The 25,736-nt window shown below is 34.5% G+C and overlaps 2 protein-coding genes and 1 long non-coding RNA gene across 10 annotated transcripts in view; 1 reads left to right on the plus strand and 2 right to left on the minus strand.

The window, feature by feature from the left end:
* LOC6620291 (plexin-B) overlaps positions 1–9,670 on the minus strand; it is a 10,459-nt gene extending 789 nt beyond the window's left edge. The window contains exons 1-3 of the mRNA XM_002044448.2: positions 8,837–9,670; positions 1,395–6,149; positions 756–1,339 (exon numbers count right to left, since the gene is read on the minus strand). Of these exons, the coding sequence (XP_002044484.2) occupies positions 756–1,339; positions 1,395–6,149; positions 8,837–9,347 (5,850 nt within the window). The 5' untranslated portion in view covers positions 9,348–9,670. The remainder of the gene's footprint in view (positions 1–755; positions 1,340–1,394; positions 6,150–8,836) is intronic.
* A 676-nt stretch (positions 9,671–10,346) lies between these two features.
* LOC116801929 lies at positions 10,347–25,185 on the plus strand. Of its 7 annotated transcripts, none has more exons than XR_004362292.1 (4): positions 10,347–10,706; positions 10,851–10,919; positions 23,220–23,389; positions 23,483–25,185. It is a non-coding gene; the product is annotated as an uncharacterized LOC116801929 (long non-coding RNA). The 7 variants fall into 7 exon arrangements; XR_004362294.1 differs by lacking the exon at positions 10,851–10,919 and adding an exon at positions 21,223–21,334; XR_004362290.1 differs by having other exon boundaries at positions 10,347–10,919.
* On the minus strand, positions 11,997–19,920 carry LOC6620281 (transcriptional activator cubitus interruptus). Of its 2 annotated transcripts, none has more exons than XM_002044449.2 (6): positions 19,458–19,920; positions 16,716–17,089; positions 16,004–16,653; positions 15,435–15,947; positions 15,206–15,370; positions 11,997–15,151 (listed from the first exon to the last, which is right to left on the minus strand). In XM_002044449.2, the coding sequence occupies exons 1-6, from the start codon at positions 19,493–19,495 to the stop codon at positions 12,677–12,679; spliced, it is 4,215 nt and encodes a 1,404-aa protein (XP_002044485.1). In that variant the 5' UTR covers positions 19,496–19,920; the 3' UTR covers positions 11,997–12,676. The 2 variants fall into 2 exon arrangements, with proteins under 2 accessions (XP_002044485.1, XP_032579806.1); XM_032723915.1 differs by having other exon boundaries at positions 15,091–15,151; positions 15,206–15,303.
* Positions 25,186–25,736: the final 551 nt, after the last annotated feature.

Below are 25,736 nucleotides of genomic sequence, written 5' to 3' on the forward strand. Positions count from 1 at the left end.
AAAGTCTAAATGTATAAAATGTTTTTGCTTTGTTTTATTGTCATTAGAAATAATGCCTCGTTAATAGGTTTTTTGGTTGATTAATTACTTTGATAGACTCCGTATTTACAAGAAAATAACAAAACAGAAGGTTTACCTGGTGCTCAGTTTATACGTTACTCCGGTAAAGCGAATGCGAGATAAATTTTTAAGCGTTGAAGAGGCCGTCTTGGTATTGTATCTTCCATGCTTAATCTCAACATTCTATATTTTCATACGGACGGACAGGGCCAGATCGACTCGGCTATTGGTGCTGATCAAAAATTTTTATAGTTTACATGTTCGGAAAAGCTTCCTTCTGCCTGTTACACACTTTTCAACTGATCTAATATTCCCCTTTCCTCTACGAGTAACGGGTATAATAATTTAAAACAAACATATTTAAAGACTAGCAAAACCCTATCTGAAGAACTACAATTTTATCACATTTTAAAATTTTTTTTTGCATTCAAATATTTGATAACGTTTCGTTAAATTCGGTGTTTCGACTGTTTTTAGAAAAGCTATCATCTGTCGATGTACCCTGAGAAGAGTTTCGATTTGTCATAAATTGAAAACTAAGATGAAACTAAATCCTGCCTTCATTCAAAGAATTTTTGAAGAGCTACATCTTCGAAATTAAAAAAAAAAACTTTTGACATTAGAGTATTGCTAGAATTAATATTCGCTTTGTTGTTTACTTTTCCAAACAAACATAATGGGTATTTTACACTCACCTTAGCAAACAGCAACTTATTTGACGGCGAATCTTTTCCAAGTCTATGCTCTGATGTTGAGCAAGCGTCCATAAATGTTTGTGCAATGACACTTAAACATGAATCAACGCTGTATGTTTTATTTACATCAAATATAAAATCCGGATTTTTTATAAAATTAACCCAGAATCGAAGAGGCAAACAATTGGACTTCCAAGCGTGCACAATATCAGTATCAGCGATATCATGGCGTCGCGCAGCTTCATCAAGTAAGTCAAAGAGCCATTTAACGGCAGGTGGCAACTCCTCATTAACAGTTAAAATAATTGAGAAAAAATCATCAACAAATTTTTGTATAGTTCCTTTTGTGGCCAAAAGGCGTGTAAGGTAGACTTCTGGTATTGTTTTGTTCACCCTGTCATTACAATTATTTACGACATGCGATTGAAATGCTGGTGATCCTCCGGATAAAACGGAGTTTTTAATGTTCATATAATGATCAGGTATATTGGGCTTAACAAGATGGTAAAGCCGGGGCTGTTGCAAACCTGATTCGATATCATTGTTAATAATAATATGATTTTGCGAATTGTTTATAAAATAAACTGCAAAAAGGTAAAACTGTTAATTAAAATATAAAATATTGAGCTTAGTACTTACAATTGTGGTATGGTGCCGAATTTTGGTTTTTACTGTATGGTATATGATAATTATCATTTTGCCGTGCAATTAGTGACATTACTGCAGATTCTTTGACTCCATAATGAGCTAATGTGTTAAGGCGTTTCCATCCATTAACGGTTTTGGTTGTTAAGTCTTCATCTTGTAATGTAAGATGACCTCCTCGGCCGTGCCTCCATTCTAAGTCTACTTCGTGTACAGATGGCCTCATAGAGAAAGGAGTGTTTTTAAAAATCGAGTCAAGGATTTTAAGCTTAACTTGAGAAATGGTATCCCAATCGTTTACGCGACATTGGACTTTTTCATCAAGATCATCTTGTAAAATATGCAATATTACAACAGAATGGGTAACTTGTTCATGCAGAAGACGCTCTTCTGAAAGTGAGTAACGGGCATCGTTGGTTATTGCGTCCACTAAACCCTTTTCAATTTGATGCTTTATTGCTTTGAAAAGCAAAAATAAATTTGATCCGGCGTACTCTTTAAGGTAATCGTACATACAAATTGCTAGGTAGTTGGTCAACATTTTTTCAACAACGCTTTCAGTACGCCTTAACATCAGCTGAGGATGTTTACTGGCAAGTGATTTATCTATTAAACGTAATAAAAGGGACTTCAAAATTTCCGTGGCATATTCCATCTTGTTCATTAAAACAACCATTATTAATGAGGCAACGTTAACTCGGTCTCGAATTGAAAATGATGAACGTTGAGCTTCTAATGTTTCTATGAACATTAATAAAAAATATTTATTGCCAATCAGTTGTTCAAATTGTACCATAGCTGCGTCGTAGTTAGTCTGTGGGCTACCTTCATGAAATTTTGGTGAATTTAAAATAGGATGATCTGATACACCAGGGAAAAACACCTTCATAATATAGTTCACGTGATCTAAAGTTGGTATGCCTGTGCTCTCCAAATCTGCTGTTAGGTCGGTCATGTCCGTTTGGAGCTCAGCGAATGCCTGTTTACACTCAGAACGTACGTTGCTTTCTAATGTAATCATCTGTATCTGAATTCGTTTATACTCGCGTTCTGCTTGTGTTGATTTCCTTCTGAATATTATGAGTACAATTACAAAAACAACGACCAGAAGTGCTACCGTTACTATGCCGACTAACAAGGCATGGGAGAAAACATAGGGTTTATTTAAATCATACTTAAGATATCCTATTACAAAACGAAGATTTCGACCTACTTTAACGACAACAAGAGGTAAATCAGTCGATTGATCCACACCATTTTCATCAGTTGGAAGTGGTTGTTGCTCCGGCGGAATGCATAAAAGTTGGTTAAGTGCCAGGCTGGTAATATTGCATTGCGAAGTTCCAATCGTTACATTTACATCGTACTCATCAGCTGCCAAGTTTAAAAGCTCGCCTTCTATGACCAAGCTGTCACCCTTGTAGAGTTTAACTCCGTCGTTGGGAAATGGCAAATATTTGGGGTCTGCTAAATAGACAATAGTGCTCCTTATGTCATGAAAATATTTATTCAAGTTTCGAACTAGCTGTACATTGTCCATTACAAAACTTAGTTGTAAGTTTAGTTGAGTTTCATGAACCTTAACGAATGTGGTGTTAACAAAATAGTTGGCCGAAGATCCTTCATTTGTGTATAAGCGAAAGTTGTCTCCAAAGTCGGCTCGCCTCTTTTTTCTTTCATATTCATTTTTATACCTGGTTTCAGTTGGAAACGAAGAATTCTGTAAGTGCAATTCAGTATCCATCTTTCTGTTCGTCTTTTTAAACGTCTCAAATTTGTAATTTACTGGAGGAGATGGACATTCCATTTGATTAGAGTTGATCACCACACAAGATGTTTTATTTACTCGTTCATTGTCATAAAACACTTCTAGTTCAGGTTTTTGAATGGAATTAAGATATATTCCATGAACGGTGAGGACTCGACCACCACTTTTAAAACTACGCAATGGCTTAATTTGCATTATACGCGGGTCCTGTGTATAGTTAAAAATAGAGCAGGGTTGCCGGGGTGGTGAACGGAGTTGATAAGAACCAAAACTACTTCGAGTCGGATTTGTATTGATAATGCTTGGGGCTGAGATCTGGCATTCTAACGTTCTGTTAGCACCATCAATAACTAGATGAAGGGACCGTATTGGTTCAGGTTGGGTAGCTTCTGATGTAGTACAACTAACTTGGGATGATGAAGCTTGTGTAACATCTATATGACACTCATACTCATCTAAAAATGCTCGCATAGTTGAGCCAATGTTCAAAAACTTTCCAATTAAAGACAATTGTGTCCCTCCCGACCTAGGGCCAATTGTGGGATATAAACCTGTTAACAGCACATTCTTAAAATGAAACTGAACAGTTGATTCAGTAAACCCTGCATCATTTGCAACTTTTATGGGTGCAGACATTTCGTACAATGCTGCCCCAGTCCGGCATTCAATTTTTACCGATATTTGATAGTTTTCTAGTTCACAAGGCACAGAACCAATAAATATTTTGCCACGAACATCTTCCTCTCGTATGCCCAAATTACTTCCTTCAATTGTAATAAGAGTTCCACCCTCGATTGGCCCAGATAATGGTTTAATAATATCAATTCTTGGTAATGGGCACTCATTTTCTATAGACGATTTAGATCCTGAGCTAATAGAAATTTTATCATCTGTGCATGTTTCATTATATACACATGAGTTGCTGCACCAAGCACATTTGTATTTTGGATCACGAGTTACGCACAAACTGCAATCAGCATGTTCCCGATGAGAGCCCAACACGTCACACTTGTATAATGTAACGATTGCGGTGTCCACATAATGCTGGAAGTTCCATGTAACTACAACCTTCGCCTGATATTCATGTGTATTAGTCTCGTAGAAATATGGTGTTTTTTCGCAAACTACAATTTTGTTTGACTCAACATGAGCAGGGAGTAGCATCTGAGCTGCTTCAATATGTATGGTACATAAAAAACCAGCATGTGCGCTCTTGGGTTTTGGTAAATTTTCAATCTCTAGCCTAATTTCTATTGGCACTCTCACAGGTAGAAGTATTTCCGGATGATTTTTTTTTAAGTGGGGGCAGTGACCAACAGTATTTACAGCATTTTCTATGTTACGGCATTGCAATGATTTGTGAACGCACTTATTGTCAAAAATACACCAGTTGCAACCCCAGGAACTTTGTAGACACTCCTGGCAATTTTCATGATGTGAGCAGTCAAAAAAAGCAAAATTCCTTGATACAAAATCCTTATTTGTCTCCGAACTTCTTACTGACAATGGCACCAAAATATGATCACTGTTTGTTGGTATTAATGGTCTTTCATCTAATGGGGGAGTAGCACATCCGAGTCCGTTTTCCAAAATTTCGGCATCAATGGGGGTGGAATTTCCAAAAACACATCGGTATTTTGCATTAAAAGGTTCGGGCAAAGTTCGAATAATTAAATGCAGGTGCGATAATTCGGAAATTGGTATTTTCTCTGGGATAATAGATTCAAATTCTATGCATTGCTGTCCACTACCTAATGAAAGCCACCTTGATGCAGATGTATCTCGCTGGCATGTTGATCGAACAGTGCACCGCTTCTCCAAGGAACACCATCCACAAAAAGGATCCCGAGACTCTAAGCAAGCGGAACAATTCGTGTACACAGAACAGTGTTCAATTCTAAGCTTAGTTATTTTTCGTTGAGAAAGTACGTAAAGAAAATCATTTTTTGGCGACATCATTGTATTTGGTAGTATACGATTTCCAGCATCCACAACTATTTCCTCGTACTCGCCTGGACTTTGACCAGATAATAAAACTTTTTTGATCACTCCCATGTTCGTTCCAAGAAATGCAAGAGAATGCTGTTGATCAGTCGTTAAAGTTGCTGTGACTGAAGTAACTGAAACATTATCAAAATGAAAAAGTGCGTGTGCAGTGATTGGGGATACTCCGCTTATTTTAAGTCCCACAGAGCAAAAGTTGTAAATGTTACCGAGCGAACCAACTATTGGACATCTGCCATCATTAATGGTGCCGGATATATAGCCCAAATTTCGATCTTTTGTGGTTCCGTTAAAACACAGATGGATATTTTCAATAAACATGTCTTCAATATCTTTAATGCTATATATACACATAGCAGACATACTTTCTGGCTGATTACTTATTTCTTTTGAGGGAGAAAAAACTGTTATTAAGACATTATCGTCTTTTTTTATGCCCATTTTTTGCGCCAATTTGTGGCTGGCTGGGGTTACTTTCGCATCCCGCACAATATTGTAGTCAACATTGTTTTCAGTTGCAGTGCATTGAACAGTTATTTCAGTATAGCTGTCGTAATTAGGATCTGTAATGCAAATGCGTGCCAAGCGTGTTACATAACCGGCCTCATCAGCTAAATGTGATTTTTTTTGAACAATTATAAAGTACGCATACTCAGAAGAATTAAAGCCGTAAATATAATCGACTAGAAAATGATCCCGATATTTTACATCGATATTTATAATTGACTGCTGTATTGAGAATTCAGCATAGTTTAAATCATCAAGTCGGCGGGACGAAATGGCTGGCACGTCATGGCGATAATCACCAACATTCGTAAATGTTGTCCCCACATATAAAATATCCTCTTCTTTCCATGCATATCTCGCCGGACCTACAAATGCATATGTAGACGCGTTTTCATCGTTAGCAGCCAAAGGAACTGCGAAGAACTGGGGCGTTGCCGGAAAACGTGGCAGGCTATAAATTTCGCAGGCTCCTGAAAATAAAGATTATTTAATTATTATCGCGGAATTTTTTTAAACCTATTTTAAGGACAAAATATAACACCTAAGTCTAACTTGTAAAGTAAAAATGTATACTACATGTAGAAGGGAACGTTTCCGAACCTATAAAGTATTACAAATCTTTATCTCGATGACTAACCGAGTCGATCTACTCATGTCCGTCTGCCTGTCCGTCCATACGAACGCTGAGATCTCAAAAACTATAAAAGGTGAAAATTTTTGCCCACAAACCGCAGAAATATGTCAAGCCAACAATTTTCATTACACATACAAATATATTTCACATTGTTGCGGCCAGAATTCCACAGGGTGATTACGTAATTGGCGACCAGAAATTAGCTTACATAAATTTGCGACTTTTGATTCTCTTAGCTTGCCCATTTATATTTTTTTAGTCGTCAGATGCTATGGTCGTCCGTCATAATATCAGAGAAATCGTACCGAACCTATATTTATGATTATAATGCCTCGGAGTTTGTGCAACAGTAGAGCGAAAACATTTGAAAAATTATTTATTTTTTTTTCATTTTATTTGTCTAGCCAATTTCTATATATATTTGTATTATTTGTTATATTTGTAGAGTAAGAGGGATTTTTTTAAAAGTATGTAAAATGCAGAATGAAACGATTTCGACCCTATAAGAATATAAACGTCCACACTTTTGAAAAATGATTAAATATTTTTTAATTTTGTATAAATCTAAATATTTATATATCTTGTACATTTTTTGTTACATACAGCTGTGTTCAAAAAAATAGCAGTGCGATGGAAACTAAGAAACACAAATGTGTTTCTCCATGTCCCTTTTTGGAATCCACTTTTTTTTCCACTTATTTTTGTAAAATGGAATATATAGATATAGAAAAAAAGAAAATCCCGTCAGTTTTTCATGTTATCCTTTTTTTATTTACATTCTTGAGCAAATTCACCACTTTTAGGCTGTTCATAAGAATAGCAGTCTCTGGTTTTGTCCATTGTAAAGTCTCGAAATGATCAATATTTTCTAAAAAGTGAGTTTGGTTAAGTTAATTCGTATATTTTAAAGGGCAATGAATTAAAAAAAATTTTAAAAATTTTATTTTAGTGGGTAGAGGGCGCCACTGCTCCCAGGAGAAAAGAATGTTAATTTTTAAGCTTAGAAAGGAAGGAAAAACATATAAGGACATTCAAAAAACCCTTGAATGCTCTGCCAAAATGGTATCCAATGCCATTAAATATGAATGGAAGCCCGAAAACCGTGGTACCATACGTAAAACCACAGATATAGAGGATCGGCGCATAGTTCGTTACAGCAAAGTCTATCCTTTTGCATCCTTTGGGGACATAAAGTTTGAGCTGAACTTGGGAATAAGCGACGTTACTATTCAGGGATGACTACTGAATCAAAATTTAAGTGCGAGGAGTCCATGAAAGGATCTCCTACTTAGCCCTAGGCATATTAAGGCAAGGTTAAGCTTCCCTAAAACCTACCTAATCTGGCCAGTCTCCAAATGGCGTAATATCCTTTCGATTGATGGGTCAAAAATAGTGCTATTTGGTGGAACTGGTTCACTGCAAAATATCTGATGACCTCCAAACACGGAGTACCACCCAAAACACCCACTGATGACTTTCAATCATGGTGGACCTAAAATCCTGGTGTGGGCTTGTTTTTTTACAATGGTATGAGTCCATACCATATGATTTATGGTATTAGAGCCCAAAACGCATATGCAAATATTCTTAGTGATGTCTTAATGTCATATTCTGAATATAATATTCCCTTAAAATAGACATTCCAACAGGATAATAATACGAAACGCAGAAGCAAATCGGCTAAGAATAGGTTCACCCAAAATAGAATAGATGTAATGCCGTGGCCAGCATCATCTTCCGATTTAAACCCGATTGAAAACCTGTGGGGGGACATTAAACAATATGTGTCGAAGAAATCCCCGACGTCTAAGGCTCAGATTTGGCAAGTTGTGCAGGATGCATGGTCAAGAATACCCCCCAAACGTTGCCAGGACCTGGTGGACTCCATGTCGCGTGGGTGTAAGGCTGTGCTGGCTAACAAAGGCTATCCAACCAAGTATTAGGCCCTAATTAACACATTAAAAAGAAAAACTTAGTTCGTTCTAAGTCAATTTGATTTTTTTTTACTATTTTTTCATAGCACTGCTATTTTAGTGAACACCAGAATTTCTGCCTATTATGTTGTTTTAATCTATATTTTCGAAACTATTAAAGAAATAAAAGTGAAACATTTGCTAAATTGTTTGAAATTAAATACTTAACGATATTATAAAAAAAATTTGACCATTAAAATTGTAAATCATAGGAATTTTTTAACTTAAACTCGCAGGTCCCAAGCACTGCTATTTTTTTGAACACAGCTGTATTATTACAGTTTTTCAAATTTCTATCGATATGCCAAAAAAATTATGAAATTGACCATGTTTCATATTTTTTATAATCATATTCCTTCCGCACTTTCGAATAATTAATCGATGCTTTTTTATATGGAGCCCAAAAACACTGAGACATTGGTCTACAATGACTACAAATAATGACCAATAACTTCTATAAACCAATACAATATGTCAGGGGTTTCGGTTCCATACGAAGCCAGCGACTTAAGTCTCTTATTTTTATTTTGATATGTGTTTGCCATTTTACCTTGTCGAATGCTTCCACACGCTATGAGTATACCATCGTGCGCGTAGCTTACTACGAGAATTTTGTTGAAGTTATTGACAAGCGATGTCTCAATATCTTCCGGACAGCCTCCTGCGTGACATTGAGGGGAATCATGTAACGGCCCAGTAACAGCCTCAGCCAGCACTCGAAGGTTTTCGTTAAGTTTAAGTATTTTATTTGTAGCACCCGCAAACAAAACATTGTGCATAAAGTCGAAGCTCAAGTGTGTAAAATAATTTTTAGATTGCGAGTCTATAACACGTTCTATATTGTTACCAATTGATCGATTGCCATAGCTGGAAGCTGTTGATTGAACTGGTATTGATGGCAAGTTAAACTGGGCGACTATGTCATTTAAGGGAGATAACACCTGAGCCGGCAATTCTTCAATGCAGCTAACGCAATAATGCTGAGAACCGAATATGATAATAATACACAGTACATGTAACACATGTATAATGTTTACACAAGACAATTCCTTTCGCAACATATTTATTTTTGGTTTTGTGAATGATCAGCTTGTAGATGAGTTTGGGCATCAATTCCCCATTTGTCATTTTTATTATTATTTAGCACTACATTCTCTCTCCTTAATAATATAACTTTATAATATCGATTGAATTCAATGCGAATTAATTTTATGTGCCGCTGATTCACTGTTTGTGCATAAATATTTTTAAATTAAAAATATCCATTTGGCTATTTTAGGTTTAGCTCATTTTTTTTTTGAAGTTGTTTAACACAAAAAATCGATTAGTCAATGTAAACAAATACTTATTAAAAAAAACTTCCTGAGCAACGCTCAAACGTTGTGTGTACACTATCAGTCCTAGAGCAGATTATCAGTATCGGCTGTATCGGCCTATCGCATACATATTGAACTATCGAGCTAGAGGGCATTGTAATGCTGTATTCACACGGAGCATATAATAGGGAAGTTTACCATTAAAAACCTAGTAAGCATCCATGTAAATATGTAAGTTCCAGTTCCGAATCCACATCCAAGCAACTCATTAATGTTAGAAGAAAGAAAAAGATGAAGGAAGACACAGAAGCCAGCGATGGAGTCGAAGATGTTCCAGAAACATTTTGCTAAAATAATTTCAATGTGCCACAATACTCTGGTTGTTTTTTAACCTTCTCATAGAGTTTTTCGCGCTGTGAACTATTTAGCAATTTTATAAGTTGCAGAAAATATATTGTTTTGTTTTGCAGATATAAATATAATCTCCAAAGAATCTAAATTGATCTCATCTGCTTCCATTCAACATTTGGAGTGCGCGATATTTTTATCTTTGTGTTGTTTTTGATTCGAGTGTTACACAGCCACCTCTCTACCCAAATGATTGGACACAATGACTAAAATTTTATAAAATTATTTTAAAAACTTAACATGTTTATTGTTAAATAATTTCAATGTGGGGTTCTCATGACATGAAGGCTGCAACACCACGTTTAGGGCCAGACAATGCTTGAGAGTGTTTGGGAGTATTTTTTCAACACTTAACTCAACATTACTATGATCAGCTCGTACTAGCTCGGTTTTAGGATATTGACCACTAAAAAAATGCTTCATAAATCCATTTGTGTAGTCGCTTTGCAAGGGTTTACATCGATTAACAGACTAAATTTCAAAGCGGCAGTTAATGAAACGTATGCTGCTATCACATTATCTACTCTGGAAAGTCTTTGTGTCATTACTGAAGAACAATCGATAACATAGATCTTGACAACATCGAATTCGTTTTGGTTTCACACGGGATATTTAGTTTACACATGACAACACATCAAAACTATATACGGGAAACTATGGTTAATCGGCAATATTTGCACTGTGCAATATATACAAGTACGTTAATAGAAACCAAAAAGTCCCTGAAGCAAGTGGGACCTGTAATTTAGAAAAAATCGTTTGTACCTATTAGAGTTGGTTTACGTTATTATGTCGTAATATTGATAGAATAAATCTATTACATCAACAATCCGTTAACAGCCAACGTGAACGAACGAAACATAACCAGATCTGCCGCAGGAAATGCTATAAACCATCTTTTACCAAAAAGTTAGTTTAATTTGTTTAATCTGGTTGTTTGTTCTCAACCCAAAGGTCAAAAATAAAATATTATTTTCATATTTCAATTATTTTTTGAGGATAGTGTGTAAAATTAAACTGTATATAACTAAAAATCAAATGTAAACAACACATATAAAGACAAACATGGAAATTTTACTTCTCAAAAGATCAATTATGTAGGGCTCCTGCCTTCCACGCTTACATTACGAACTCATTTTCAAATTTAATTCTGCTGTGAACATGAACAGTGTCGGTATGGCAAAAGAGCTAAGAATGGAGAAATAAAAAACAAAACAAAAAAAAAATCAATAAAAGAAAGGTTTATGGTAAGCTTAGGGAGTCGCAAACTCTTAAACCTCGCAAATATTTTCGTTTATGTGATAATGAAACAAAGGTCATGTTTAGTACGATATATTGATGTTCGCTGGTTTTAAAAATTGGAATCAAATGAAACCCATCAACTGCTAATACCACACGAGCTGTTGTGGTATTGTCTACCCCAAAATAGGAAAACAATTTAGTTATTCCAGTTATACCTGAAAACGGTTTTTTCTAAATATTTCGTTCTATATCTCTAAATTTTATGTTACATTGTAATCTTTTAATTTGTTTGATCAACTTCATTGTAATTAAATAGAGGTCTCATTATGTAACACAGTTTTGGATTAAAAATCGAACACACTAAAGAAATTAGATATTAATAAAAATTTTAGACAAAATAACTTTTATAAGTGAAAACTGAATTTAAAGATCATGACGAAAAATGAGTTCTTATATTGCACATAATTATATTTATTAATTATAGTCCAATAAGCAATATATTTACATTATGAAGAATGTAATAGAAACAAAGCAATTTACATAGATCAAAATTAAATCGAAAAAAGTTGATTTGAAAACTAAACAACACTCTGACAAAAACCAATTATAATTAAAAAAGCAATGAAGTATTAGCTAAATGTGTGCTCTTTTACTACAAATGAAACGTTTAATTGAGTTTTAAACCTTTTATTATTTTGCTAAATTCCTTAAAAAATATTTCCAAAAATAAAATTAAAATACACATTTAAAGTATACAGGGGTCTCTAATTGATATATATGTGCCATTTAAAAAATATATTATTTATTAATTCATAATCCGAAATTTCGCCCTCTTACTCCTACTATCTGAGTAACGGATCTGATAGTCGAGGAAATAAGCTATAGCGTTCTGTCTTTTTAGGTTTCGGTAATTGATTGGAATTCTTTTAGAATCTGGAATTACCAATTTAGAATTTGGTTAACATGTTTGTACAAATGTGTACGCCCCTTTACCGAATATATAAACCAATATTTTATAATTTTAATTATTCCATATAAATATAAGCCCACGAGTATGCAACGCCTTTTTTTGATGGTAGCGTCATAATTAATATTATTGTGAACCGGTATTAACGGGAAATAAACTCTGTCAAAATAATTATTTAGTAAGATTATAATTTGCATTTTAATTTCTAAAATAGCTCGGAAGACATTATATTGTTACATGTATTTTAAATAAAATACTCGTTATTGTAGAATAAAATTAACTCGATTAAAAAACATTTGTATAAAATATTACAGTGCTTAAATAGGATTTACTGTAATTTTGTTCTGTAATTTTTTTTATTGCGTATATCCTATTGCCTAAAAGGAAATACAAACTAAAAAGAATAAAATAGTTTATTTTGACCTGTTTCTTGTCAGTTTCATCTAGATAACATTATTTACTGCATCATTTGAAGGTATCTATTTTCCTCGAGTAAGGAAGTAAGGGATGTTGTCATATCGTTGATAACCATATTTGTCCCATGATATGGATGTGTAGAGCTGCTAACATCAGGCCACAATGTAGTGTTTACCGGCATTCCCGGGAGGCTTTGTATTTGATTGGTAGATGTGTTGTTCGTCTCCATCCAGTTTTGACAACTTTGTACATATTCCAGAGTACGCTGATATGTGTCTAAATGCATGACTGAAGTATTACTCGCTTGGGTGTCACAAACTATTTTTTGTGGTTCAGGGGGAAATAATTTGGATATTGTTATTGGTTGCATATTTACGGTAGAAAACTGACCATCATTATTAAAATTAGTGGAAGGAGACATTTGAGATTGACTTATAATTCCGCATTGGATTTCATTATCATGGTCTCCGTGTACTTTAAATATATTTTCTGTTTCGTTTCGAGGATATATTGAATCTACATTAAGTTCCGGCAAACTAGTCATCGATGAGTCTATGATTTGATTATAATTTGATTTTTCTGTTTGCCGTTGATAGGCTGACGGTAATGTTGATTGCTGCTTGGGGCCAATGTCAGTGTTTATATATTTTTGAGAATGGTGATGGAAGCTTTCGCATTTGGCATGCCCATGTTCATTTGTTACAGTTAAGGTACTTGATTGTCTTTGACTGAATGAACCCCCGATCGCCGTCATTGCAAATTTGTCTTGTACTGTAGACATTGTTGTATTTGGTTGTATATCAACGTTAGAAGGCGGTGTTAAAATTCGTTTATTGGAGTAATATATATTTGATTGTTCTCGGTAGTGGTTTGAAGCTATAGTTTCGGATACATTTGACCACATAGGTAGAGCTTGATGTTCTTTTTCCAAATGATTTGTGTCGTCTTTTACCAAGTTTAAGTACTGAAGCATTTCATCGGGAAGTATAAGTTCTTCAACTTCGTCCAGATTTATTCTTTCATTTGGATGTTGGTCACCAGTCATTGCCATGTCAGCCTTAATTGAAACAGTGCACAGATCCTTTCTTAAGCTATCCTTATTAATTGACGATTCTATATTATTAGTCTTTCCAACATTAACATCAAAGCTATGCGGTGTTGTACTGAACCGAGGAATATTTGTTAATGGATCTAAGTTTAAGTTTGGCACTGGCTCAGTTTGACGTCGAAGTGTATTATTCGCTATTGCTTTATCAAATTCGTTTTCTCCGACTGGTTTGTTGTTTTTTATGTGTATAGAATGCATATAAGTAGGAATAGAAAATCGTCCGCTAGTGAAATTGTGATTTTCTGAATCTTTCCGCTGCAAGCGCTTCAAGTTTGTTGCAATTAGGTGAGACGATGGAGGCGGGGGTAGACTACTATTGTAAATTCCAACACCCTGAACCCCGAGATTCGGTTTACTAATACATGCATTCAAGCTTTTGTTCGATTCGTTGCTTAATATGGGTAGTCCTGATGTGGAAGTAAATGAATTGCAGTTAGCACCATTTGACATTTGGCTAGAGCGCCGGGAACACCCTGGTGAAATGGGATCATAAAAGGAAGCCGTAGTCGAGTTACACGAGGGTTTCGGTCGCATGGTAGGTATAGAAGACACCTGGGATGATTGACTGCTACGACGACTTTGCATGCTACCGTAATAACTGCTTGCAGTGGAATTTTGACTATCGCGACGAGACTGCCCTTGCATCGATCCGGAAACAGCTCCCTGCTTATTCAATACTGTATTACGAGAACTTGTTTGGTTTTGTAAAGGGTCTTCCGGATATCCTCCTATGGTCGTATTTGGGAGCATTGGAATTTTAATTTCACGAGCAGCACCTGGCTCCATTTTCAGTTCTGTAATACGCTCATTAAGTTCGCTAATTCCAACAGTACGATTGCTTTCCGGAATGTTACAAAGCATAATCGTACTTGAATTTATACCTTTAGTTTGAAGACGACTTCTAAACCGTTGCCTAGCCAAAACAGCCCCTCCAATAGTGGAGGCGGACGCATTTCCGTTACCAATATTCACCATAGCACGTAACACAATTGGTAGGTCTGCGACGTCCACATCGTCGTCACAATTCCAGCCGTCATCCAAATTAAGATTTTCAGCATGATCATCAGGTGAATATGTTACCAAACTGTCAGATGCTCGAACTCCATTTACTAACTGATGGTTTGATGAGCTTATATCTGATTCAGATTTAATGCTAGGACTAGACGTGCCCAAAATTTTTCCCAAATGTGAGTCTTCACTGCAAGGGCTTGAGTCGATATTGTTCTCTTGAAGATTATGCCGACTGTTGTCTTGTTGTAACCGAGAGTTTGCGTCATTTAGAGGCAACCCCTTATGTTTTTTATTTGCATAAAATTCTGCACCATGGACTGTTTTTACATGTTTTCTCAAAGAGCTCGGGTCGGTGTAACGTTTTGTGCATCCAGGTGCTTTACAAATGTACGGTTTCTAAAAATAGCTATAACTGAAAAATATTATTTTTTATTTAGAGGAAAGACTTACCTCATTACTGTGTGTTCGATTTTGGTGTTTTGCGCGATCACTAGCATTACTAAAAGCTTTGCTACATCCCGGATACTCGCAAGTGTATGGTTTTTCTCCTGTGTGTGATCGTAAATGAGTTTTGAGGTTTTCCAAACGTGAATATGCCTTAAAGCAGCCTTCAAACTAATTTACACATGATTAAAAATGGAACTCATATAATATTTTTTATATAATTTATTAATCTTACCGTGCATTTGTGTGGCTTTTCACCGGTATGACGACGCATATGCACAACAAGCATATACTGCGCTTTAAATGGTTTTTCACCGCGTGTACAATCTTCCCATCGACAGACAAAAGCTTTCTTATTTGTTTGAATATGATCATTATTTATATGTTTAACAAGTTCATCTTGCGTAATGAACTCAATGCGACAGCTACGCCAATGACAATTTGTTTCAATGAAATCTCCAGGTTCATCCTTGATATCCGTTGTGTCAGCATTAGCACAATCATATTCATTTGACGGAATCGAAATTGATCCGCAGTTAATATACTCATCCAAACGGCTATTTACTTTAACGTCACCAGGAACGCTTTTAATATTATTTACCACGTTGTTGTAACAACGGTCAGATAACTGTGAAGAGGCACTGTCGGCCTCTACTTGTGCTACGCCACCAGATGTCGATGAAGGCTGCTCGGGGACAACATCTTTAAAGGGTCCCTTTTTCTGTCTTGCATCATCTAAGTTTTTCAACTAGATAAACGACATATTAAAATCATTTTTAATAATTTAAATAAGGTACCAATTACCGAGAATGCTACAGCTGGGACCTGGCTTAAATCCTTTGTACCAAGCCTGGGAGTTGGAGATGTTGTTATCTGGCTAGGTGAATCGCTTAGATTAAGATGTACGTCATTTACTCTCAAAGAAGCAGAGGTTGGCATATGCCCCATAGAAAATCCAGATGCAGCAACTTGTTGTGGTGTCATCGGATTTAACAGACCTGCACTTGCACGCAACAAATGAGCTTGTATCTGTTGCAGACGGGTTGAATGTACATGAGACATGGGATTTAGGGCGGTAGCAGAAATATGACCGTAAGAACCACTAGCCGCGCTGCTTCCTCGAGAACCGTTCATAATTGTGGCTAAAGAGTTTGGCGAAAACCGAATCATTGAATTAATATCAAATGAATCGGAATAAGGCGATGACGAAAGTGCTCGTTTGCGGCTTATGCTGGCACGTATACTTCCTCCTAGTGGTCGAGGGCTACCCAACCGCCTGTTTCCATCGACACTGAAGTGGAAATCAGTACTTGCGAGAGATCCAGCTGCTGCTGCTGCTACAGCCGCATTATGCAGTTCACCCAAAGAGCTCAAACCTCGGCTGCCCAAAAAATCAGCTGATCCCAAACCAAGTCCGGCAAGATGGAATGCTGATGCACAATTGACATAGGGATCTAACAAACAAAAATCCACACTTTTTAAGGTTACTTTTTTACATATGCAATAAGGTAAATACCGTGATATGATGAAGCTGAATTAGTTCGTTGAAGAGAATACAACTGTTCCATATATCCGGGAATTCTATAGGCCGGGTGAAAGTCATGTGCATGTGGCTGCCCAGTAACATTTATATTGTGAATATGTTGAGGCTGATGATTGTGCTGGTGGCCAGCATTTCCATGAAGGTTGTTTTCATTGCATATTTGTGGTTGAATTGAAGTTTTTATTGAATCTGGTGGTCCACCCGATGGAATCATTGATGGAACTGTTATTGAGCTTGAAACGTCAGTTTGGTGATGTTGGTTTATGCATGGTGATCCTGGTGAAACAGTGGCCGCTGCAGCGACGGCAGCTGCTCTCCTGGACGCTAAAAACTGCAATTCAGAATACCTATAGAAAATAAAATACATTTTTTGTTAAATTATTTTTATCATCTATAAGTATTATTTCAACATCTGAGTCTTTAACTTATTTAAAGACACTTAAATATTATCAAATATCAAATGAAATAAATCGTCTCTAATCACCTAAAAATATCGTATTTAGGTATACATTTTTGTGGTCATAATTATTACTTAGGGAGAAAGAAACGTTTCAGACTTTTTAGAGTAGGTATCCTTCATCAGTCGATCTAGCCATGATCGTTTTTCCGGCCAAGACCTAAGGAACTATATATATATGCTAGAAGTTTAGATTAATCATGATTTTCTAGTGATGCCTAACCTGCTAAGTTTGTTTCAGAACGCTTCCAAACCCAAAAGCGAGAAAGAAAGCTATAGATGAGTTCCCCGACTATCAGATACCCGTTACTCAGCTTGTGTGAATGCGAACGCGAAAATTCACCTTTTTTTTTGAATATCAATAGATTGGAGAACAGAATGAGAAAATATTTAATAATTGTTCAAATTGTTCACGTGTGGGCGTAACCGGTTTGGCGGCTACAGTGGGCCTGCCAAAAAGTTTTTTGGCAATCGATAGAAATATAAGCGACTAATAAAATTATGAAAAAATATGAAAATAATTTTTCATTTTTTTTATTATGAACAGGGTAGTTATACCCTTTACTCGTAGAGTAAGAGGCAGAAGAAGCCGTTTTCGACTATATAAAGATATATATTCTTAATCAGGATCAAGAGCCGAGTCGATGTGGTCATGTCAGTCCGTCCGTATGGACCATGTTGCAACGACCACTCTAACGCCCCTAAACCGTCCAAACTGCCACGCCCTCACTTTTGTAAAATGTTTTGATTTTTATTAGTTGACTTGTTAGTCTTGTCAATTTGTTGTCCATTTTTATGGTATACGAAAAACACTTCGCCACTCCTAACAATTACAAAACACCCAAAATGGCAACGCCCACAATTCTGTAAATTTTTTTATTTTTTCTCATTTTATTCCCCAATATCTATTGATACGTCAGAACAATTATGAAATTTTGGGTTCGCTCTTTCACTAGCTGAGTAACGGGTATGTGATAGTCGGGAAAATTGACTATAGCTGTCTCTCTTGTTTTTCATGTAGTCTTCTAAATTTCTATCTATTGCTATCTATCAAGTGACTTCTCGACCAACCAACAAAAAAATTAGGCTCTCATTTTTTAAAAGTATTTTAATTTATTTACTATTTATTATTAGTTGAGTAAACGCCAAGATAATTTTCTTTTGCTAATAATTTCGATGTTAACTTTAGCATTGCCTTTGAATACAGCGTTTTAAATTCGAAAATAGATTACGACTTCTATCGATATTCCAAAAGCATTTTTTCAACGATCGCTCTTAACCGCAAAAACAGGCACGTCCGCAATTTCACCAGAGAGAGTGCTATAGTCGAGTTCCCCGACTATCAGATACCCGTTACTCAGCTAGCATGGATGCGAAATTGCATCATTTTTCTGGGATATCGATAGATATTTAGGAATAAAATGAGAAAAAATTAAAAAAAAAATGTTGAAAAGTGTGTGAGTGGAGTGCAAATCCATAGAAGCATAAATTTCTAATGAACTAATTAAAAAAACTAATCAAATTATGAAAAAAAATATCTCACAATTTTTTACAAATGTGGACGTAGCAGTTTTTGGGAGGATTTTAGGGCGTTAGAGTGGGCAAGGCAAAACGGTTTCTGCCAATTCGATAGAAATTTTCACGACTTATAAAATAAGGAAAATATATCAGCACATTTTGCAAAAGTGTGGGCATGCCAGTTTTGGACGGTTTTAGGGCGTTGGCAAAAAGTTTTTTTGCAAATCGATAGAAATTTAAAAGACTAATAAAAATGTGAAAAAACAACACATTTTTGATAAGTGATAGTTTTGTGCTGTTTGTGGGCGTTAGAGTGGGCGTGGCAACAAGCTTGCGCTGCTTTGTCTCTAGAATCTGTATGCTGAATCTCAATCTTCTAGATTTTTTTTCTGAGATCTCGACATTCATACGGACAGACGGACTTATGTCCGTCAGCCAGATCGACTCGGCTATTGATCCTGATCAAGAATATATGTGTATACTTTGTGTCTGGTCTAAAACGCTTCCTTCTACCTGTATGTAACAGCGATTCCTTTTACTCTACGAGCAACGGGTAAAAAATGTTTATTATTATTATAATTATTATAATTATTATAATTATATAATAATATAATAATAAAAGTAATTATAATAATAATAAACATTTTTATACACGTTACTCGTTATTATTATTACTTTTTTATAATTATTATTATTGAGTACGTGAGGCTTACTTGTCGAATATTCAAATAAAAACTTACGCAAGGGGAAAATATGTTGGTAACGCGTAGGCGTCCATTTCATTAAAGTTAGTCCACAACTACGTCGTTTTATGAATTAAATTATCCTGTTAAATAATATTAACCGTCGGCGTGAACATTTTTGAAAGATGTTTGCTTTTTTAATTAACGGCACGCATAAATTTCCACTTTTGATCAGCAACTTTAACAATTTTAAGGAAACTCTTTGATTAAACAGTTGGTTTTAATATTTAATATTCATATAACTTAAATATTATAATTGTGAGAGCTTATGCGCTCGGCTTCCTAAGTAATGAATGGTATCGCCAAATCTCACACGTATATTCATAAGATTTTCAGTCCCGAAGTAATATATTTATCACTAAATTTTAAGTAGCGAACAATGAAAATCAGTTTTGTAAGACAAGTCCATATTTTTTTAATGCTGCGTCTTATTCCTGCGTTTCTTACGAGTGGACTGAGCGACATTAACACTAGCTGTTGCAATGCTTCGTTAGTTTACATGGAGCAGTTCGGTTCTCCTCTCACACACACCGTTGTCCAAACACAGATACTTGTACAGATTCTACATAGATACGTGTAGGTTCACAAACATAAATACAATACAGTAACAAGTGCATTGGTGATTTAAATGCCTATGTGTACCTACGGATCACGAACAGTCGGCGAAGGCGGGCAGATCGAAGATGGCCACACAATACATATACTCGTACGTGAGTCAAGATAATTTTCGGTGCCAGTGCTGTTAACCTAGATCTTTTTACGCTAACATGCGATGAAGTGCCTTTCCTTCAGTTTGTGTCTCTCATGCGGGTAAATTTTTGTCCTCGGCTTTACGATATTATTTTTAAGCAAAAAACGCAAAAGCTATTGGCAACGCGTATCTATATATACACTCTCGGATTCAATCTTGATTTTGGCTATCTCCTTCCCATTTGTGGTTTTTGAGAGGCTTGCGTAGCCTTATGAATTAAACCATTTACCGATTATATTGAATATGGAATATCCATATATGTATATGTGTATACATTATATAAACATGTATTTTTACGTTGGATTTATCTATTATTGCCTTGCCCTTGCGAAGAGCATTCTTAATCAAAACATACATAACTGTTTTATATTCTATCAAGACTGTTTTGGTAAGGTTCCAAAGTCCTTCTTTTTTCCAATGTTATTGGATGTTATTACGGACATAACTAGATTGATTCGGCTAGGGTCAATCAATTCCATTTATCTGATATACAGCTTTAATCTAAAAGACATTTTGCGGTCTATAAAGTATTTGGGTGAGTATAACGACAATGTTCTAAACAAATTTATATAACAAAATATTAGAAATCATGTCAATCAATGTTCTACTTTTATGATGGAAAAGCGTCTAATTCCGAACTGTTAGTATTTTTGGCTGTGTTTAACGAAACAGGTATTTAATATTCAAGGCACACACTACTTTAAGAAAAATAAAATTTCTGAGATTTGTTTGTTTATAACCCGTGTAATTAAAAAAAACACGGCTTGAACAATTAAATAACATTTGGCCTAGTAGTCCATTTCAGTTCTGTATGTAGTGTTATATAGTCTACAAGGTAGATTTGGAAAGCCAAAGTTTTGATAAAGATAATAATTAGTCGTCTAATTTAGTAAAATGTATCGAATTGAATAGAAAAAGAATAATTATTTTCCTTTTATGCCATTAATATTCAATGAATTTGGCTGTCCAAAATTATTCATATGTACTTTCCGGTGGCATCTGTCGTTTCAGCCCATCATTTAAGGAGTTTGTGTTTTTGAAGAAATAAACTCTATATATATGTAATCCCAAAAAGACGTATTTTGGAAACTTCCAAGGGTTTTGTAATTTGTGATCGTTAGAAGTGGGTATCTGCCTGTTTTTAGTACATAACTTTTAAAAGTGTAGGTGTGACAGTCTTAGGCAGTTTTTGGCCGTTATATACTTTTCAACTTATATATTAATATTTCAATTATTATTATTTCATTATTATTTAATTTAATAATATTAATGCATTTAAAAAAAGTCAATTCTTTACTTTTGAAAAATTTTTTAAAAAAGTCACATCCTTACTTTTAAAAAAAATTGTTTTTAATATAAGTATGTGTACAAAATATTATTTATAGCATTATGTGTACGCTCTTCGAATGCCTTTGAATGGTCCTGTATATGTATATACGTATATGTACGTATGTATGTATATCTTACCTACAATAAAATATAAATCTTTCGAAACGTTTTAAGGAAAGAGCTTTAATATGTACAGATGTATGTAAAAGACTTGGAAAGAAATTGCAGCTAACCTAAATTAATTAATAATAAGTCACCATGCTAGTGCTTACATATATATACATAAATATGTATATATGTGCATACATATGTATGTACATTTTGATCAGTCCATTGACGAACATGTATATACATACACGTATGCGCATATATGTCTATACGAAGAAATTTAGTTATTACAGTTACATGGATAACTGCGTTGTACCTGAATTTGCGATCTGAAATTTACATATTTGAAAAAGGGCAGTCAAAAATTTATATTTTACAACAACCGTTGATTAGTCTAGACAATGAATTTCCTAACGATAAAACTACTCTGTACATACATACATATGTAGATGTGTATGGTGTGTATCCTTGTCCGGCATTAAAACAAAAAAATAACATTTTTCCTGCAAGTGCACAGCAGGATTAAATCTGGTATCGTCAGATTCTTTTGATACCCATGCGTTTGTATGTATTTTATATGGATGTATATACATACGTGTGTATGTATGTGCCATGCCTTTTGTAATTTAACGTCTTACTCAAATCTCTCTATGAAAGAAGCGGACACATGCTGTGCTTCTACAGCTTACACATACAAACAAGTCTGTATGTTTGTTTAACGTGCATTTGTGTGATTTTCCAGACCCTTTATGAGTGTAGTGTACATATGTGTGTATAAATATCCGCACAAAACAATCGTATTTGCAGGTACGCCTGTACACTTCTTTCAGTGTATATATGCACCCATACATAAATGTACATACATACACACATACGTATGTATGTTTGGTCGTCCCATTGCTTTTTTATAAAAACGTTTTGTCGATTCTTGGAAACTACAAAACCAGATATTTTATTATACATACTTGTGAACATAAATACATAAATATGTATCTCTAAGTATTGTCATAAAAATAAATACACGTATTCTCAGTTACATATGTACATTTTCTCATCCAAACTCATGTATATGTATATGTACATACATATGTATGTACATTGTAAATAATTATAAAGAACTTTGCACATCTTCATAACTTGCACAAAACTACTTGATTATGCGTAGATTCGTAATAATACATTGTTACCACTCTATGTATATTTAGTTATGTATGTATTCAATATTTAGTTATGTATGTATTGAAGAATGTACATACATACATATGTATATATGTTTGTGGTTTTAAGAAATTCTTAGTGTTGTCTTCATGAATATACATGTACATATATGTATGTATATACATATTAGATTTATAACTTATTATTTATTATTTAATTATTATTATTTATTTATTTAATTTTTAAATTAATATACATAATTTATTAAAAAATCATTAAACAAATCGTTAAATATAAAATCGCTCTTCCTGTCTAAAAATAAAACTCAATGACTTTAAAACAGTAACATAAAAAAGGTTCAAAATAATTTTTAATATTTCATATATTTTCTACTTTTTGCTTGCCTGTTACAGCTCTTTAGTCATGCCGTGTACCCAATGACTTTATTATCCTCTCCTCTTTGGTTCAGTAAAAATTTTAAAGGCTTAATTAGTCAGCGGTTCGATGCCGAAAAGGGTGGAGAACGTTTGGTTAAAGCGGTATGCTCGCACACTTGTGTATACATATGTGTATACACACATTGGTCAGTGTTTATATCATATATCTACGTATATATACATATGTACGTACATATATACATTCAAGCCGTTAACGTATAATGTCTTCTTGAATCCAGTTTCTTTTTCGATTAAGACGGAGCAAGCAGGCAGATTGAAGCATCATCATTAGCAAGAAACTGAGCTGAGAAGACCTTTGGAATAATGTTGTCCGACGAAGAAATACATACAAATTTGTACAAACATACCTATAAAAGAAAAACAGACAAAAAAAGGGGCAATAACAAAACAAAGGGAACGCTTTTTGGACCTTTATAGGTACAAATATATAATATGTGTACATATATTGTATAAATTAGCTTTCATTATATATATGTATGTAATGAAATTTAACAATTAAAAGTATTTTTACACTTGGAGCAATATATAGACATTATTTTTTCAAGTATGGTATACATGTGTATGTACATAAAAGCCTTCTGGGTTTAGCCTTTAAACTGGATATTGCGTAGATTCATATGCACAAATGCCTATACAAATGTACGTACATTGTATGTATATTTTCACAAGCGTCAATACACAAACATATGTACGTCTGATAGTTGTATAAACATTTAGAAAAAAGATTCCCAAGAGGCTATGCATGCATACATATGCGTCTGTGAATTAGGGCGGACTTTGGCTTTATTCAAAGTCCTGCAGTACCACCTCTTTTTTAATAAAGTAAAAGCTTCCATCGATCATAAAAAGCGATATCAACCTTAAATGTACATACAATTTATTCCCCGTAATTTCTTTAATTCTGAGGAAAGTAAAGAAATTACAAATTGTGGACATAGGTTTAGCGCCTTTACCGGGGGTCTTTGACATGTTACATTTTCGTTTCTTAATAAAGTTATACATTTTTTATTTTGTATATGGAAATAAATAAATATGGAAATAAATAAATAAGTATTGTTAATCAATCACTCGTATCTATGCGCCATTTAATAAGACAAGAAGTGTGCTACTCCCGTGGCCAGCACTGTAGATCGAAACAAACTAGAAGACTACGAAATGAAAATACAGTTAGAAAATGTCCTATCTTATTTACATGTTCTATTTAAGGTAGTTACAAAATAAATATTAATATTAAGAACCATGAGTTTTCATAATTGAAAATTATAAATGCAAAACGACTGTCTCCGTCACTGGGTTTATGGTCAATTAATTATAGTTACTTATAGAATTATCGGGTATACAAGATTCGTTTAAAAGTATCTAACAGATAATTCGTATTGGACAATTTTAAGTATACATATTCTTAATCAGGATAAGAAGTAACTTTAACTTTTTAACTTTTTTTGTCAATAGAAAGGACTTTGTTTTTGGCAATTATTTACACAGGTAAAAAAGAAAACAACACGAAAAAATTGAAAGTCCTTTAATTATCATTCCGCATACTATAATATTATTTACATTTGACATTAAAAAAATAACCGTTGCTGCTGCTTGCTTGTTTAACCTAAAAATAGTGATTTACTAGAAAAATAGCAATGACTTCATTATGGACTAAAAATTAAATAAAAAGTTGCCTCTCCAAGTGATATTAAAAAAAGTTAGGTTAAAGCTACGGAGGACATTCATATTAGTTGAAGCAGCAGGAAAGCTGCGACATCGCCTGTTTAAATGACACTTAACTTGAAGACCCATTCAAGTGTGTTTCATTGAATGGTTAAGTATTAAGTATCAACAAAATTTAACAAAACATTGTTATTTATAAGAATAAAAACCAAAACCAACTGCAGTTCGTAAAATAAAAAAGATTATTTTGATTATGAAATGATTATTTGGTTCATAACTTCCTGATCAGGATCACTGGCCGAGTCGATCTGGCCATGTCCATCTGTCCGTATCGCCCTGATCTCGTGAATTATAACATCTGAAAAACTGAGATTAAGCCTGCAGAGTGCAGAGTTTTGTTTCCAGCTTTTTACAGTTTGGAAAATTATTTTTTTTGATTATTGTCTTGGCGACATTAATCGGTATGCCAAATAGTTTTTGCCACACCCACACTGTAACTCCCAATATCTATCAATATATTAGCAGAATTTGGCACTTTCAACTTTAGTGAAAATAGGTTATTTTAAAATTAATTTGATAAACTTAAATCATTGCCTTCATTAAAATATTTATTTGTTCCTACGTACATATTTTACAGACATAATTAAAAATGGAGTTTTTTTTTATCGAGCTTTCACCACGGCCACAGCTCCCGCCCAAACGACCGGAGGGTCGCTGTCCGTGTATCGTACGGCTCGATACGCGTTTAGATGCGATACAGAAAGAAGGAAATGTATAAAATTAGTAAGATCTAATTAAGTGATAAAAAGT

The sequence above is a fragment of the Drosophila sechellia genome, chromosome 4 (assembly GCF_004382195.2).
Source record: "Drosophila sechellia strain sech25 chromosome 4, ASM438219v1, whole genome shotgun sequence".
Lineage (NCBI taxonomy): Eukaryota > Metazoa > Arthropoda > Insecta > Diptera > Drosophilidae > Drosophila > Drosophila sechellia.